At 41.3% G+C, this 18,761-nt stretch overlaps 1 protein-coding gene across 2 annotated transcripts in view; it reads right to left on the bottom strand.

The window, feature by feature from the left end:
* Positions 1-768: 768 nt before the first annotated feature.
* Positions 769-18,761, bottom strand: part of ranbp10 (RAN binding protein 10) — a 52,133-nt gene continuing 34,140 nt past the window's right edge. Inside the window, exons 4-15 of one of the 2 annotated variants that reach the window (XM_061721143.1) lie at positions 18,190-18,357; positions 18,042-18,064; positions 15,390-15,574; positions 14,176-14,288; positions 13,968-14,076; positions 13,735-13,883; positions 12,770-12,971; positions 8,754-8,893; positions 8,491-8,639; positions 4,775-4,886; positions 1,704-1,845; positions 769-1,534 (exon numbers count right to left, since the gene is read on the bottom strand). In XM_061721143.1, the coding sequence (XP_061577127.1) occupies positions 1,715-1,845; positions 4,775-4,886; positions 8,491-8,639; positions 8,754-8,893; positions 12,770-12,971; positions 13,735-13,883; positions 13,968-14,076; positions 14,176-14,288; positions 15,390-15,574; positions 18,042-18,064; positions 18,190-18,357 (1,481 nt within the window). In that variant the 3' untranslated portion in view covers positions 769-1,534; positions 1,704-1,714. The remainder of the gene's footprint in view (positions 1,535-1,703; positions 1,846-4,774; positions 4,887-8,490; positions 8,640-8,753; positions 8,894-12,769; positions 12,972-13,734; positions 13,884-13,967; positions 14,077-14,175; positions 14,289-15,389; positions 15,575-18,041; positions 18,065-18,189; positions 18,358-18,761) is intronic. The other variant, XM_061721144.1, reaches the window with a different exon arrangement.

Below are 18,761 nucleotides of genomic sequence, written 5' to 3'. Positions count from 1 at the left end.
AAAACTGCAGGGAAACCTTCTCTGCTCAGGTGGACATTTACATGAATTTGGTTCATGACGTCTCATTTATTAAAGATGGAGCACAACAAAAAGGGATTCATGGCATTCTGGGAGGTTTTGTTTGTAAATGTCCTAGTGGCCAGCAGCCAATCTCTGCCAGAAAAACAAACAAACACATTTGAAAAAAGAACAGTTGTTTGCTTCATTGTGTCATTTGCAAAAATAGGAAATCAAGACCTCTGGAACTTGGAGTGTGAAAAAGTTGAAAGGCCAAAATAAAAAGCTTTTCTCCAATAATCAGAACAAGTTTTCACAACCTTACAGCCACGTTTTGGAGAACATAATGGGAAACCCTAAAATTACTAAAAAACCTCCCCATTTGTCAGATGATTTCTTCTCCTCATTTGAAACTGCACTTGCACACAGCAGGTCGGGCTGAGGAGGGGGGAAAGAAAAAAAAAAGAAAAAGCCCGTGGTAATGAAATCCCCAGAGGAGACTGGACTTTTAGTCGTGCACACACTGTGCTCGTTAGCCTGCCCTTTTATTCTGATTTTCCTTACGCTGCCATCAAGATGAGAGCAGCGTTAGACTCGACCCTGAAGGCGGGTGTCGTAGGTGCAGCCGGGAGCTGAGCTCTGCCACCTGCAAGCGTGGCGCTGATTGGTTGACGCAGCGGTTGTTAACGGTGAGATTAAGGCTCCAGCACCTCTCCCGGTTAGCATTCGCCACCACAGAGGAACTTCAATTACGCTTCTTTTTCCCCCCCCCCATAACACTAGAATACCTCTTTTTCAGGATGCATCCTGTTCTTTGGCAACTAACCTGTCCAATCATGCTACTGTGGAAGGAAAAAGGTGTGGAATTTTTCATTCCAGCTTCCTGGAGTAATGTGACACGTGTAGTCACCTCACATAAGAGTTAATGAGCTGCTCCGAATAATGGGGGGCGTTTTTTCACGCTGAGCACAACCGCTTCTGTACTTCCGAACCACCAAGCGCCTCCGAGTGCATATTCCGCGTCCTCCGTCTTATTAAAAATAAAGTAATACCACTCAGGTTTTTCTTGAGATGGGCTACAGGTGCTCGGGTTACCATGGAAACCGGCTTATGGGTATGGTGTGTTTTGTGATATGGTGAACAAGAAACAAGAGTGAGTGAAATACTGCTTATAGGAAAGTCCAGCCATAAAAAAAAAAAGAAAATCAAAGAATAAAAAAAAGAAGGAATTTAAATGCGTTTTGTCCGGGATGAGCACAACAAACTGACCAAGGAAATAAAAAACAATCTAAAAAAAACAAAAACAAAAGGCTATAAAAACAGAAAAATAATAATTAATTATCTTTAAATAGTGTCACACATCTCTTTATTTGATAATACCAAATTAAAAAGGAAGCCTCCCTCCCTCTTGCTTCTCTTCTCTGCTCCTCCGTCTGAGCCACCAGCCAAACGCACCAATCGCGCGTGTGCTCGTTCCTCCATCGCCATGACAACTACCAGCTGGACATGCCTTCTCTCAGTGCTACTTAACATTAACCTGTGGAGAAATGGGTAATAATCAAAGTCAGGTTAATGAAAGGGAAAAGTACCACAAAAACAGGAACAACTGATCTGTGCATAGGGTAACTAGATGCTTGTATTTTCTGTCTGCGCGAGCAGCAGCTGAGGGCAACACCAGACTAGTTTAGTAACATGAAGATGATCACCTGAGCCGGGGCTAGTGCAAAAAGTTGTCTATTCTGGCGAAGGAGCAGGAGCCGGACTGGACCCGAGCCATGAGCTGAATGCACTCTGTGGCCTGGCCGAGCGCCAGCATCAGCGGCGGCTGCTTGGGCAGGTTCTGGGACTCTGGAGAAAACACAAAACAAGGCAGCATTGGACCGCAGGCATCTTTAAACTGGGATACGATGACAAGAGCAGAGGTGCACCAGCAAGAATAATATTAGACATAAATACAATCTCATAGCCAGGATACTGACATCACCATAATTTGCTACAACTTATCAAGGATGTAGCCCCTCCACCCCCAGGTGGTAATACCTACATCTATATCTATAGATATATCTACATCTATATCTACAGGTATAGATGTAGGTATATCGATAGATATATCAATGGATAGATCCACAGATAATGCAACAAATACTTTGGGAATTGATGGTCCTTTTAGAAGACTACGAACTTTTATGTATGGATTTTAGCCTCTGCTCTCTGAAAATAAAACATTTCACACAGTTGAAAACAAGGAAGAAACAGTCTTTCTTGTGGGACAGTTTCTTCCAAAGAATCGCTGATGTAAACCTGCTCACAGGTTTCTGTGCAGAGTTCATCCTTTCCACCCTGACTTCTGGCCCCAGCAGCTCTGAGGTCCCTAAAGGAAGCTCATCCCGTTACAGTGAACCTGCTTTTTATTGGTGTTCTATGTCCTTATTACTTTTAATGACATTTAATGAAAATCTATGCTTTTTTCCATCCAGTTTTTCTTTTTGTTTCTAACTGTTCAAAACCTCTTTTTAAGATTTTTTTTTATTAGTTTTGCACTATTTTTAAGTTTCATGTGGCATGTGTTATGAAGCTAGACTTCGTGCATGTGTCGTGTTATTGTATGTTCATGCTGAAAACAACAAATCTTTTACAGCATAAAAACACATTTTTACAAACTCAATTCTAAAAATGTTTACAATTTCTATTAAAATCAGCTGTTAATTTTAGCATGTTCCTTCTGTAGAATTAAACTAATTTTTTTTATTCTGAAACTAATTCTGCATTTAATCAGGGACACCGGCTGCATGGACATGAGTCCTACTGTGAGACACGAGCACATGCTGCCACCTAGAGGAAGAAAGAAGCAAAACCCCGGTGCCGTCAGGACACGCGTTACAGAGACAAACTGAGCTGTGGAAGAAATCAGAAAATGAAAAATAAATGCACGTGTGAGATCCTGCTAGTCGCCAAATTATGTTGTATATGATATTAACAATGATATGTTCACAGGCCTGAAACATTTGGGGAAAAAAAATACTAAAAGACCCACCTTGTGTCTCAGAGGTGACAGAGTACGATCATACTGTGACTAAGTGATGATGTGAATGCTCTGAAAGGGGTTTCATCAAACCCTGCATCTTATTCAGACAAAGACAGCTCTGGTACTGGGTTCCTCCTAATCACAGCTTTGGCACAAGATGCTGATATTGATCGCACTGCTTTTTTCTATTGAGCTCAACAACAATATGAGGTCCAACTCCCTCTATCTGGATCTCATGGTGGGAAAATTATGTCAAAGAAATGGGGCACTGACAAACAGGTCCCACAATTCAAACGGCTGATGCCCATCTACTGTAACATAAAAGCTAAATACTAATATTTTGATTAAAAAAAAAAAAAAAAAAAAAGACTAGCAGGAGTCGCTCCTCAGTGCTCTGCCAGTTGTTGACTGACAAAAAAGGAAACACACCACGTATTCACGCTTTATTAAAGTGCAGGTTTAAGAGAGTTGAGAACTGTCAGGCACGAATATGTATGTTTTTACAAATTAATAAAAGGCAACATGTTGATTTGGTGTCTTTAATTTAATTAATTAATTAATTAATTAATTAATTGTCTATGTTTGAGCAATGTTTAAAAAAACATTTAAAAATACAGTTCAAATGAGTCAATGCTGATAAAGATGGCAGAGAAGTGAGGGAGACAACACATTCACATCTCAAAGCCTTGCCAGACTTCAAACTAGATTCTTTTTTTTTTTTAAGATCACCAGACTGCAAGCAGCTGTACGTTTACTGTGTATTTATTGTAGATAACTCCTCTGTATTTTAAAAAGACATGTTAATGTGACCAGAATGTGACATTCTGACTATGTAAGCTGTTCACGATGCTCAGTATTGTAGCTCTGTGTACTCAACTTGGTTCAAATTAAATATAATGCACAACATTTTAGCTGCAAGCAGCGACGGTAAAATGGTGGGCAAGAATCATTTTCTCTCATCATTCTGAATAATTATGGATATAATTTATTGTCTCTTCTATGCAGCTTGTTCACCGTGTCCATGGAAACAACCAGCTGCTCTGAGGTTCCTTGTGTGGAAGATACAGGAAGATCATTCTGCTTCACTTTCTGATGAAGTATCTGAAGTATATAGCTCATTAATATGGAGATGAGCTCAATATTGGATTACTGGACATATTTTATAAATGCATGTCACATTGGTCTGATTCACCGCACAAATCAGCACAGATGACTTGTGTAATACTGTATTTGACCCAGCCTTTGTACGTTTTGACCGTATAGAAACGTAATTCTCGTCAGTTGTGTGAAATAAGACCTGGAAACAGGCATTGTGGCATAGAATAGTCAAATTGGTTTAATTCACCGAACAAATTGTTACAGATTACTTTTGTAATACTGTATTTGACCCGGTCTTTGTACGTTTTGACCGTATAGAAATGTAATTCTTCCCATTGTAAGAATGAGATGTGTTCCTGCTGTACTCTACTGCCCTTACTGTTTAATGGTGTCTTGTTGCTTTTAATGTTGATGTAAAGCACTTTGAATTACCTTGTGTTGAATTGTGCTATACAAATAAACCTGCCTTACCTTGTCACATTTTCTCTCAAACTTATTTGGCAAACTTACACTACCCCACGACTGCATGAAAAGCCCGTGTTCAGGATGGAGTCCCCCCCCCCCCCCCCCCAAATTTCTCCAAACTTTGAAAGCAGCACCTGTTGAGAGCAACGCATACTGTGGTGTGTGTTTGTGAAGTGCACGGCCGTTTACCCAGTATGGCGCTGTTGAGTGCGGAGCAGAGCGATTCTCTCTGAGTCGGGTCTAACTGCTGGCCCACTGGGCAGTTCCATGGATCCGAGTACGCTAGCAGGCTGAAGGCATCCTGCACACACACACACACAGACGGAGAGGTCAGCGAGTGCATCATGACTGGAGCGCTGCAGTGGAGTGTGTTCTCAAAGCTTTGCACGGCAGGCATTTCCTTTACTCGTGAAACCCAGCCTCACAGCGTCGACATCTCATCCTCATGAAGTATAGACTTTACCCTTCTGAGTGACATCCCAAGGTATGTGAGCGCAACACATCTTAGAGGAAACATTGTTTTGTGCCTCCTCATGGCGTCTGTTACATCTCCTTATTAGTTAGTGGCTCATTCTTTCACATGTTTTGGCAATGCCCGCCTGTATTATCATTCTGGCAAAAAAGTCAGTATATATATATCCAATGTCACTGGAAAAGCAAATCCATGTTCTCCCAGGGTGCTCCTGATTAATAATGACTGTCAGATAAATTCACAATACAAAGAAATAGTTGTGTACCTGGCAGGATTAACAGCCGCTAAAATAAATGATTGCCCTTGGATGGAAACCACCTCACGATCTACCAACACGTCACTGGTTTAATCTGTTTATGGACATTTTACATATGGAACTTTCATGGTGCGGGACCCAGAACATTAAAAATATGGACACATGAATATTGACTGAACATTTATCAATTATTTATTTATTTATTTATTCATTTATTTATTTTTGCTTTTCTTGTCTTGCTTGTTTTGTCCTGTTGTTGTGTTAGTGTTGTCATGTTGGATCGCTACAGGGTAGGTGGGGAGGACGGGTGACTTAAAGGTGCTATACAATTGCATCCATAACTGTTCGATTTAATTGTATGCATCAACAAAATAATAAAAAAAAGTTGATCACAAAAAAACAAACAAAAAAACAATGTATGTGAGCGCAGCACATCTTAGAGGAAACATTGTTTTGTGCCTCTTCATGGCGTCTGTTACATCTCCTCATTAGTTAGTTGCTCTGCCTGCAGATCTATCTCCTCCACCTCCGCCACTGGCTGATGGATGGTAGACCTGCAGCCAATCAGTCCACCGACTGATGTATCTGAACTCACCACATGACTAATATCCTCTGTATTTAACATTGGAACCTGGATGACAGACAGTGAACTTATGGCACTTTTCCTCTAGAACCTACTCAGCCCGACTCGCCTCGCCTTGGCGCTTTCCCACCAGGGGTCTAATGTGCCGAGTAGATACCTTTTCTGTAACTACTCTGCCGAGGTTCTAAGCAGCTGAGCTGGCTGTATCTGACGTCATCACACTACAGACCACCGATTGGTCGGGGGGTTGGAGTCAGACGTCTAAGTCAGGAGGCGGAAATCAGTGAAAGAGCAACTCGCAGCTTCTGGTTCATTTTATTCGACAGGCAATGGCAGCGCAAAAGTCTGTTCTGGTCCAACTCTGAGGTGCAGATGTTCATAAACCTGGTGGCTGAGGAGAGAATTAAAAAAGGGAGCTAGACGGGCGATAAGGAACGACAAGATCTACCAGTAGCTCTGTCACTCCATAGCTGCTAAAACTAAAAAAATTAAAAAGCGTCGCCGCTTGAAGCTTCTCTCACTAATTTTTTAACTTGATATCGAATACAAGCCACAGACCCAGCAGCACATCTATCATCTCCTCCAGGTTCTACATCTTTAGTGTTGTTGTCTTCTTCGTTTAGATCACACAATCAAATACGTCAAAGCAGCTTCGCTTCAACCTCCTACTTCTGCTCCGGGTGCTGAATTTTTATGGAAAAGAAACCAGGCCAAGTTGAGTCGAGTCGAGCTGAGATGAGCCGAGTAGGTACTAGTGGAAAAGTGCCATTATATCCTCTTTATTTAACATTTGGAGCCTGGATGACAGACAGTGAACTTAGATTTGTACAAAAGAGTTGTACCCATTTGTTTATAGTGAGGAGCATTTAAAAACAGCCCGGGTAGTCTCTGACAGAAGATTACAATTTCAATTAAAATACACAAATTAATCCTTAGATCTACTTTTCCATTTACATCATCCACATTAGTTTTTTTTTTAGATTTCCTTCCGGTCTCCCCTGTTATCTGTACTTCATATCACACTGCATTTTCTGCACCTAAGATGACAGTGTGAGACTAACACTAGTTTCACAAGGACGCCACTCATGGATGAGGGAGGTGGGGTGGAGTCAAGCTGAGTGGCCGACTCCAACCACTGGAACCAGCTGCTGTGAACAGAGCTGGAATCACAAGGGGCAAGAGACTGCTTTGTGACTGTGTTCCTGGGTTATTTGGACCAAAATATGTCAGAGACTTTTCTCAAAGACCTCAGAAAATTGTGTCAATGGTAGAAAAAATAAAGACAAAATAATAATCTCTTTTTGGGCTTTCTTTGCTTTGTCTCTTACATCTAAGAAAATTTGAAATAAATAACTAAATAAAGTAAAAGTGTAGTTCACCACATGAATGACGTGCTCTGATAAAGTTATAGTTTAGCTGTCGGATGAAATCGACTGCAGGAGACCATCTATTTGGAAGTTGAAAACAACTTTATCTGTTCTGTACAGATTTTAGCCTATTTTATCTTAAAAAAAAAAAAATCAAAAGTTGCGTATTAATCTTCATATATTAGTAAAAACTCCTGAGCCCACATAACCAGCAAGAAAAATATTAGACACAAATACAATCTCATAGTCATGTGACTCAGAGGAACAACTTATCAAGGATGTAGCCCCTGTACCCCCTGGTGATAATACCTTCATTTATAGATATAGATGTAGGTATATCGATAGATATATCAATGGATAGATCCACAGATAATGCAACAAATACTTTGGGAATTTATGGTCCTTTTAGAAGACTACAAGCTTTTATGTATGTATGTACGTACGTACGTACGTACGTACGTACGTACGTACGTATGGATTTTAGCCTCTGCTCTCTGAAAATAAAACATTTCACACAGTTAAAAACAAGGAGGAAAGTCTTTCTTGTGGGACAGTTTCTTCCAAAGAATCGCTGATGTAAACCTGCTCACAGGTTTCTGTGCAGAGTTCATCATTTCCACCCTGACTTCTGGCCTCAACAGTTCTGACGTCCCTAAAGGAAGCTCATCCCGTTACAGTGAACCTGCTTTTTATTGGTGTTCTATGTCCTTATTACCGTACTTTTAATTAAATGTAATTAATGTCAATGCTTTTTTCTATCCAGTTTTCCTTTTGTCACTGTCAACTGTTCAAAACCTCTTTTTAAGATTTTTTTAATCATTAGTTTTGCACCATTTTTACATTTAATGCATCTGTCCCCTGCAGCTTACATGTATCTACAGCTAGCAGTGTAAGGCTGAATTTCCTTCCCTGCACATCTCCGAACTGGAACAACTGTCCTGACAAGATGGAACATATCAACAATATTGAGATTTTAATGTATTTCATAGTTTTAGGTGTTAAGAAGACTCTTCTGAGGGAGAATTGTGTCACCTTTAAAGTGCTTCCTTAAAGGAACCGGGGGACAGAGAACCGATTAAATGCAAATACACGGAAATCTTTGGCCACCTGACTCCTGAATCAGTCAGTGGTATTCCTGCACTTTCTGGAGAACACTGTGACCAGGATTCTAACTGTCGCGAGTGGAAGAAATCCCCCCAGCCGCAGCCTGTTTGAGTAGCTCCGTACCTGTAACATCTTCTTGTGCGTGGCATTCTTGCCGTACTCTCGGCACAGCTGTTCATTGAGCGCCTGCAGTTCCCGTCCGAACTGGATCATCCTCTCGGTGGCCGCCTGGTTCCCACCACAGAGCTGTCTGCCGTTACTGCAGCCGTCCTCTGCAGACAGACACGATGTATAAAACACCCACCAACACACTGACGGGATCAACTAGAGTCCAGTAAAGGATATAAGGCATGTTGCAGGCACACGTGTGTGCATTTCAGTCTGACCTGTGATCCCGTTGCCGATGCTGTTTTCATCTGGCTGAAGAATCTCTTCATGTTTGTATGTGCCGTTCATGATTCGTGCTGAGGATCCTTCAACGACGCCGTTGGTGTAGTGCTCCGCCTCGATCTCCATCTCACTGTCACTGGCAAACACAAAAACACAAAGTGAACTTTTTTTTTTTTTTTTTTTACAGAGACATGTTTGGCTGGAACTCTATACCAGTTCATATTTCTCATGTCGGTAGCAAAGATTGGTTTAAGATTCAGTTGAAACAATATCTTTTAAAATTTAATGAATTATGATTTGACATTTGGAAAGGAATAGAATTAAGTTTGAATAGAATTACAGGTAGTGTAAACCTTATCACAATAAAGGTGGAAAGTGGTCAAGAATTTTAAGATAAGGTCATTTCAGGCAGGTATTGTTTATGAAGGTGTTTTATTTGATTTCATTTCTATGTGTTTATGTCTGAGGATGATGTTGATTTAGTTCTCCTCTGTGTTGTTTGTGACTAAAGGAGTTGTGTCTATTATTGTTTTGTTTGTCATGTATAATGTATGTCTGTTATGTATTAAGTGTTAATTTGTGTGTATGTTGGACCCCAGGAAGAATAGCTAATGCTGTTGCTAATGGGGATCCTAAATAAAACAAACAAACAAAGTATGTACATCAACAGTGATGCACTCGCTGTATCCAAATAGTTTGTTGCTCAACACTGTGAAAGAAAGAGAAACCAAAACAGTGACTTTTAGTATTGAATTGACTGCTGGACCAGAACCACAATTGATCAATTAAAAAAAAAGGAACTAAAAGGTGCAGCATGGCAGTGAGTGGAGTCCTGCGTGGAGTTTGCACCTGTTTGTCACTTGTTTGTGTCCTTGCTCCAACCACAGCATCGAGACTAATATTCTGCACATGGTTTGAATTTTAATCGTTTTATTCGTTTACAGGGATAACGTATGAATGGCTATCTGTTACTAAGTGACGGACACCCGGCTCATCTGTCAGCGGCAGCAATACCTTCCACCCTGGATACATGGATCCAATATCATCCATCATTTTTACAGATTACAACAGAGCCGGGATGCGCCAGAATGTTGTATAATTCACAGCATCAGCGAAACCAGCTGGAGCAGTCCAGTCACCCAGACTTGCCTACATGTGTATTATTAATTAGCTATTGTCTGGGATGGTGCAGGGATTACTGCCGACTTCAGTGCTGCACATGATGCATGCTATCCAAGTGCTAACAATGTGTACAAGAGCGGCAGGCAGGAGGACATCCATGACATCTGACAGACAAAAGAGGGTGCAGTGGTGCCGGCGGTGTGGAAGGAGTACATCTTCTGGCATATCCTACCAGTGAAACTGATATTTGCAGAATTGAAATGAAAATCCTTATTAATTTACTAACGTTTGATAACTTGCTAGTAGGGCTGTTCGATTTTGCCCAAAAATAAAATCTCGATTTTTTTCTCTCAAAATCCGATTTTCGATTACGATTATTTTTTGAATTGACAAAAGGCAAAGAAATTATTTCAAATATGCTGTTTTTTTATTGACATTTGCCCCATTGGACTTTAAGTGCAAACTTTGCTCTTATTAAACCAAAAATGAATGAATAAAGTGCAAAACTCTGTAAAATAAGTTGAAAAAAAGTTTTAAAAAATATAATAAAATATAAAGTTTTATCCCTGCAAAAAAAAAAAAAATCAGCAAATCAGCACTTGCAAACATACAGTAAGTTATATTTCCAATTAAATAAAACAAGACATTTTCTAATTAAACTAAACTGGGTCTTTGCATGCTAAATAATAATGCAACCCATGAAGGAGGTAGAGGTGTGTAATGTCAGTCATTACATTTGCTATTCACATTTGCAAGTTTTTTGCAAGGAACACAAGCCGGTCTACCGCATCTGGCTTGAGGGATGCCCGGTGGCATGTTACAACGCCCCCTCCTACACTAAAGAGCCTCTCTGATGGGGCACTTGTCGCAGGTATTGAGAGGTATTTCCATCAATCATTAATATGGTATCAATCATTAATATGTGTGCAGACAAGGTGTAAAAAAAAAAAAAAAAAAAAAAAAAAAAAAAAAAAGTGAAAAAAATCAATTTTACGATTTTCACGTTTTAACATCGTTCTAATTACATAATCGCGATTACGATTTAAAATCGATTAATCGAACAGCCCTACTTGCTAGTGAGAAAAATATTGGAAATGAAAGTGGCACTGGTGGTTCCAGAGTTGAGAGTGGTAGCAGAGTTTATGGTTGGGGACAGAATCATAGCCGTCACAGGAAGCCACAAGTTGGAGTCAAAAATGCAAAACCCAATGAGTTGCAGCAGTTTGAGCTGATGGGTCTGCTAGCACATACGTGGACCAGGAGGAAGGTTTGAGATCAGGCTACAGCAGGTCAGCTCATTTAGTTCCAGTTTGCTCCCTGAACATGGTTTGTTCGGGTTTCAGTTCTAATGGTGCTGTTCTGTGAGAGCGATTCAGTTACCCATTTGGGTAAATTACCTACTTCTTATGTTGAAAAACAAGTGAGAACACAGTCAAAGTCACTGTTCTCATATTCTCTTGAACCTTTAAAGTTTAAACCTATAAATATGAATGAGGGACAGGCGGCTCATATCTTGTTGAATCACTTTTAGCTTTTATTAAAAAGGCACACACTCATTGTGGCATCATTTAGAAATAAATCCTGTCATTACAGAAACCTATGTATAAATCTTGGATTACGGTAATATAATATATATATAAAATAATATGTAATAACATATAATATAATATATAATTATTATATAAAGGACTAACAAAGGAAAATTATTAATTTTCCTTTGTTAGTCCCACAATGGAGAAATTCTTTCTCTGCATTTAACCATCTCTAGTCAAGCTAGGAGCAGTGGGCTGCCGTTAGTACAGCACCCAGGGAGCAGTAAGGGTTAAGGGCCTTGCCCAGGGGCATAAAGGCATTATCCTCGGTGCCAATACTGGGTCCTCCAGACCACAGCCCCCTCTGTAACCACTACGCTACCACCCTTAATGATGGCATCGTCAGGCTGCTGCATGAAGTTTCCTCAGCACTTTGCAAGATTAATACTGAGAACAGGACTTTGAGGTGGCCAGTCCACGCTGAAAAAACTTGTGAACCACTGTCACAATTCAAGCCAGATAAACTCTGGCACTGACATCTGAGAATGTGGCTGTGTCATCAGAGAGGAAGAAGATGAAAAAGTAGAAGACGAAGACAAAGAAAGATGATGAAGCAGAGGAAGCAAAGAAGCAAAGGAAGACGAAGAAGTGGAAGTTGAAGAAGCAGAGGTGGGGTAAGGCAAAGAAGAAGCAGAGGAAGACAACGAAGAACCAGCAGCACAGGAAGACGAAGAAGAAGTAGCAGCAGAGGAAGATGAAGCAGAGGAACATGATGAAGAAGCAGAGGAAGAATAAGAAGCAGAGAAGGAATAAGGAGCAAAGGAATATGATGAAGAAGTAGAGGAACACAAATAAGGAGAGGAAGATGAAGAAGATCTCTGGATAATAAAACCTGGTCCTTCAGTGTGACCAGCATCGACAGCTGACCGAAGGACCTACGCCTTTTTAATAGACTTTATCACCCAGAAACAGTTCCCCTCCCCCTGGTTTCTCTGTGGGGCCTATTCACACCACAATGTAGCAGGGATGACCTGCTGTAGCCTCGTCCCAGGCTTAAAAACAGCACTTCACCTTAACCCCCTTAACTAACATTAATTACCATTTCAAACAAATGCCTACTCTATTCTAGCTCAAAACTGCTTCAATTTAGGATGTCTGGTCCCTGCATGTAAAGTGGAAAATAATTAGTGGTAAACAAGCTGCTTCTTTAGATAAGCCACTTCCCTTGCAGAAATTGAGAATTAAAATGACATTAATTGTACATTTTGATCCAGTTGGAGCGGGACAAAGCTTAGTGTAACCTTTGAGTGCAGGCTGAAACCACAGGTCGACTGTGACGGCCGGGCAGAGATCCCTACCTGGTTTCCTGCGTGCTGTTGTTGCTGTGAGGCTGGCTCTTGCTGGAGTCTGAGGAGTTGGACTCAGAGTAGTTGATGGAGGAGGGGGAGGAGGAGGTGGAGGAGGAGGCAGAGGAGGAGGCGCTGGGGTATTTGCCAGCGAGGTTCTTCGACTTGATGGGGGGAGTCACGCCGTTACTGCAGGTGGGGCTGTCTGCTCCTGCTGGAGACACAGAGGTAAGTCTAATCCAGGGGTCGGCAACCCAAAATGTTGAAAGAGCCATTTTGGACCAAAAACACAAAAAACAAATATGTCTGGAGCCGCAAAAAATGAAAAGTCTTGTATAAGCCTTAGAATGAAGAAAACACATGATGCATGTTTCTATATTAGTTAGAACTGGGGGAAGATTTATTTTTTCATTATGCACTTCGAAAAAAAAAATCGAAATGTCGAGAAAAAAATCGAAATGTCGAGAAAAAAGTCAAAATTTTGACAAAAAAGTCGAAATGTCAAGATTAATGTTGAAGTACAATCTTGAGAAAAAAGTTGAAATGTCGAGAAAAAAGTCAAAATGTTGAGGAAATAATCAAAATTTTGTGAAAAAAAGTCGAAATGAATGTTGAAGTACAATCTCGGGTCGAAGTCGAAATGTTGAGAAAAAAGTCAGATAAAAGGATAAAAGGAAGAAAAAAAGAGAAAAAAAGGAAAAAAAGAAGAAAAAAAAAAAGGGAAAAAAAAGAAAAGAAGAAAAAAAAGAGAAAAAGAGGAAAAAAAGAGAAAAGAAGAGAAAAAAAAAAGAAAAAAAAAAAAAGGTCAAACTTTTTCTCCAGGGAGCCACTAGGGCGGTGCTAAAGAGCCACATGCGGCTCTAGAGCCGCGGGTTGCCGACCCCTGGTCTAATCTCTGAGCCATCCCTGTATCCTGCTCTTCATGGTGTGTGTGTGTGTGTGTGTGTGTGTGTGTGTGTGTGTGTGTGTGTGTGTACCTCCGCTGTGCAGGTGTGTGTTGCTGGCTGCGTGGCGCGGGCTGAGGCTGGGGGAGCCGGGGTAACTGTCCTGGGACTTGGGGGAGCGGACGGTCAGGCAGCGAACCTCGCTGTCCGTACCGTTCACCATCTCCACGAACTGACGACATCTAGAGGGCAGAGAAGACTGGTGTTACTGGGTCACTCTGGGAGCTGACGGCTTCACGCCCGGATCACATCAGCTGCCAACTTACTTCAACATGAATAGGAGGTTTGGGTTGCGTTCTAACAGGCCGGGATAAACCTGCTGAGTGGTTTCTATGGCTTCGCCCACCCGTCCTGCCAACACGAGCTTCTGTATTCCTGTTAGACACAAACACTTCCAGTATACCGGTGAAGAAACTCAGCTGGAAGAAGAAACTAGCATCCACAGTTAGGAAGATCTGTGGCTGGGTTACTCACTTTGTCTGTTCTTTATAGATGTCTGGTCCTCTTGTATCATGGTCTCTGTGGCTCTGGCAAAGGCTGTTGCCGTGGCACAGTACCCATGATGCACCAGGTAGCTGGACACCATGCTGGGTGAAGCCAAAGAGAAAAATCAATGTTTTGCCATTTGACGCTGTTTCCTTCTGGTTTTATGTTTGAACTGAGTGGGACTTTAGTTAAACTGTGTCACTGTCCTGGAGAACCAACAGGAAGTCATGTCTTTATTAAGAGCAAACGAGCTCAGGCATCGAAAGTGAAACTGAAAAAGCACCTTGGAAGTTGGTTTTTCAGTTTTACAGTATCAGCTTGTTAAATCTGTATGATGTTTACATCATGAGATAAGAACTTGAGCACAAGCTTTTCGGAACTTACTTGGCCTTTGATAAATGCTGGGTTTGGGATTAAGTGCCAAAGAAACACCCGTTACATCAGTGCTGCTCGATCAGATTCTGTTTGGTTTTCTTCAGTTTCTGATGGTTACATTATTCCTTTAAGCAGCAAGGATGGTTTTCGTAGTGTGAAAACCCTTTTTTTAGAGATTAAACTCTAACAACAATGTTGAAGGTATCTTTTTTGTGGTACAGTAATCCCTCGCTATAACACGGTTCACTTTTCACATCTCGCTGCTTCACGGATTTGCATTGTGCATCGTGTTCTGCATTCTGATTGGCTAAACAGTCTCCCCGCTTCTTCACTTCCTGTGTCAATAACATTGGTCGCTTAGCAACAGTGCTGAGACCGGCCAATGAGCTTCAGCAGCAGCTCAAGAACGGGACCCTTTGATGAATCGTTCATTACAATTCTCAGATATAATCCATGGTGACATGTCAGATTATAAGAATCTTTTTGCCCAGAAGAACAAAAGAGCGACAACAACGACCCATAACTATGTTCTTCTCTGGAAAAAACACACTTGCACCGCGGGCTTTAGAAGAAAAAGACGCTACAGAGCGAGTCAGGATGCAGCGGCAGTCAGAAGAGCAGTGAAATACGCGCCAGTCACAATTTGTCCTACTGTACTTATTGTATTTTTTTTTTCATAATCATTTTTCATTTTCTCCCGTTCAAATCCAATTACTCGGGTCGTGGTAGGGCGGGGCTGATCTCCGCAATTTGAAGCCTTGTATAATAATTGTAAAACCCCTGTACTCCCCGTTCACGCAGGAGATGTGAGTGAAAGTGGATCTCACTTCTGCAGGACAGCCTGCCACTCGCCCATGCGCTCGCCGATGGGGTAGCGTGCGATCATCCCGTGGATCTTGGCCCGCCACTCGCTCATGTAGTCCTCAATGTCAAAGACAAACGGCTGCTGGCCGAAGTTGGCGTCTACGATCTCACCAGGCGTCTGGAGCCCTACCGTCGGGTACAGATTGGGCTGAAATGAAAAGATAATCAGGTCAGCAGGGCTCATCTGCTGTGCTTCTAAAACAGCACCAGTATTCATATTCCTTCATTACATACAACATTAAAAGACCAATCAGGCTTCAGCAAGCCTGCTGCCTGCCTAGAGCATCCCAAACTGTGGCAACAACAACAACAAAGTGAGCATTGGAGACACTTTTAAGAAGTTCCCTGTAGAAGCAAACAGAACATTTCCTGTAATAATAGAACCTGAGACACCAAACTGATGGGACAATGACTAATCTCCTGCTGTGTCTTTACATCAGTCACATACGGGCAGGAACACATCCCAACTAAGCAAGGCTTCTGCCTTCAACCCACAAAGGAAGCCAAAAAGGAAAAGCGAAATTTAAAACAAATATAACCAAAGTAGTCTTTCTTTTTCAGCTGGATAGTATGTAATCAGTACTCAGACTCTTCTCCCCCCGATGGTGGAATGACCCACCAAACTCTTTCCCATCTGCGGGGTCTGTACCTACTTTTAAGAGCAAGCTAAAGACTCAGCTCTTTAAGGAGCATTTCTGCCTCTAGTAAACTTATCTGCTCATCAGAACTAGTTAGAAGATCCAGCTCCTTGCAGGACTCAGCACTGAGGAAGCTGCACTTATGACAAGATGATCTCATGGTGGTGTCTTTGGAGATGTAGTTTCCCTGTATAAAGGGACTGTTGGGTTGGGTGGGAAGGGAACACGCACAAAAAAACTAGCATCAGCATGGCAACGCCTGTGTCCAACTGGACTCCCAGGAGTCTGACCAGCACTGATGCAGCTGGACCCTCATGTGGGATCTAGTGCTGGTGCTGTTCTCTCAGATGTAAGTCACTCTGGATACAAGAGTCTGCTAGATGACAGTAGTAGTAGTACTAGTAGTAGTAGTAGTAGTAGTAGTAGTAGTAGTAGTAATAGTAATAGGAGCAGTAGTAGTAGTAGTAGTAGTAATATGAGCAGTAGTAGTAGTAGCAGCAGCAGCAGTAGTAGTACTAGTAGTAGTAGGAGGAGGAGTAGTAGTAGTAGTAATAGTAATAGGAGCAGTAGTAATAGGAGTGATAGTAGTAGTAGCAGTAGTAGTAGTAGTAGTAGTAGTAGTAGTAGTAATAGGAGCAGTAGTAGTAGTAGCAGCAGCAGCAGTAGTAGTACTAGTAGTAGTAGTAGGAGTAGTAGTAGTAGGAGCAGTAGTAGTAGTAACAATAATAATAGTAATAATAATAATAATAATAATAATAATAGTAGCAGTAGTAGTAATAGTACCAGTAGTTGCAGTAGTAATAGTAGCAGTAGTAGCAGCAGTAGTACTAGTAGTGGTAGTAGTAGTAGTAACAGTGTCAGTAGTTATAGTACTAGTAGTAACAGTGTCAGTAGTTATAGTACTAGTAGTAACAGTGTCAGTAGTTATAGTACTAGTAGTAACAGTGTCAGTAGTTATAGTAGTAGTAATAGTAGTAGCAGTAGTAGGAGCAGTAGTAGTAGCAGTAGTGGAAGTAGCAGTATTATTATTAGTAGTAGTAGTATTAATAGTAGTAGTAGTATCCCCTGAATCATGCTCATTCGTTGGTCTTCATTGTATTCGCTCCATATGGTCAGATGTTATGAAAAGCGTTGACGTTTGAAGCGAAAAAAAACAACAACAAAGAAGCTTGTGTGAGCCATGTTGAGAGCTTTTCTACCACCTCCTATCTCATGGTCCTCTTTCTTTTGATGCTGTCTGATCTCACTGACAGACCTGACCTTCCACATTCTGACCCAGCAACTATGGCCACTGCTCGATGTCAAAATGAACAAGGAGCCTCATGGGAAAGAGGGGAAAATGAAGGTGTGTCGTTGCTTTTAATGTAAAGCAAATGTAGACCAAAAAACATATTGTAGAAACACACTGAATTACTGAATTTTACTTAATGGGTAATTACAATTGTACAAATAAGACAACTCTCATCAGGTGGACAAATGACAGTAGCTCATTGAACATTTGTAACTATAAACAAGCCAAAATGTCTCCATATCATATTGTGCAGCTGGTGTTAAATTACCACTGAGCTGAATAGTATTCAGGTTATACAGCGGTCCAGCAGCAACGTCTGGAGATTTGGAGTTTCTATTCACAAAACTCAACTGGCTGCTAAATCAGTCCTTTTTCTGGAAAAGGTTCCAGTTAGTGCTGCCACTGGACAAAAGGGGGAAAAAACGGTTTCCAACCCAACTGCTGACACAGACTACAATTACAAGGGCAGCCGCATCGTGTTACATTACGTATAGTGACCAGTGAGTGTTTATTTGCTTCAAATATTTTCTTGGAAAATTCTGTCTCAATTAATAGAAATTTGGGGCTACCAAGCTCGAGCAGAGTCCAAAACAGGTCACTGAAACAACAACACATTAACAGTAGAAGAGAACTATTATCAGAAGATGGCACCTGTATGCTTTGAATGATGTGTTTTGAATACTTACAGGGAGGTCTGTGAAGGCAACACCTAAAGAAATGAAGGACATATAAAGTTAAAATTAAGGGTGAACGCGACAGACAGTAAATGATGTTATGTCACACTATTTTAAGAAGCAATTAACTCAATATAATTATCTCAGGACGACGACAGACCTAAACTGATGCCATTTTTTGTGTAAAAGCAAGTGTTGTTGATGAGGTTGACACAGCAACCAATCACGTCTCCTGTGGTGAAGGTGGGCCCGTATGGCTGGCCCGTCCCAGAAGAGCAGAAGGAGTGGCCGTCGTCTCCATGGTAGCCGTATGAATGTTTGTCCCATCCTAAAACACAATGGAAATAAGGATGAGTCTTTGCATTTTACACTCTATGGCCCTGTAAAGTACTTGACCCAACCTCAGTACAAAGTAGGAGAGGCTCAGTGTGAAAATGATACATGTGTGAGGTGCCTTGAAGTCACTGCTGAAGAAGAGGAGACTATTACTAATTGACTTCTGCCTCTCAGATTTTCCCATCTGACTGCTGCTGCTTTCAGGGTGACTCATGAAAATTCACACACAGACACACACACACACACATTTCTTTTTTTGTCTCTGCCATGTAATGCAGTGTCCTGCACAGCCAGCAGGAGGACCTGGTCTATGTAAAGAAGCTGGTGATTCACTGCAACACCAGTCCAGAAGCTCAGGAGGCAGGAACAAAGGAACAAAAATGAGGATGTCATGAT

Source organism: Cololabis saira, chromosome 5, assembly GCF_033807715.1.
Source record: "Cololabis saira isolate AMF1-May2022 chromosome 5, fColSai1.1, whole genome shotgun sequence".
Classification (NCBI taxonomy): Eukaryota; Metazoa; Chordata; class Actinopteri; order Beloniformes; family Belonidae; genus Cololabis; species Cololabis saira.
Note: the sequence above shows the minus strand (reverse complement) of the source record. Positions and strands in the feature narration are given on the sequence as shown.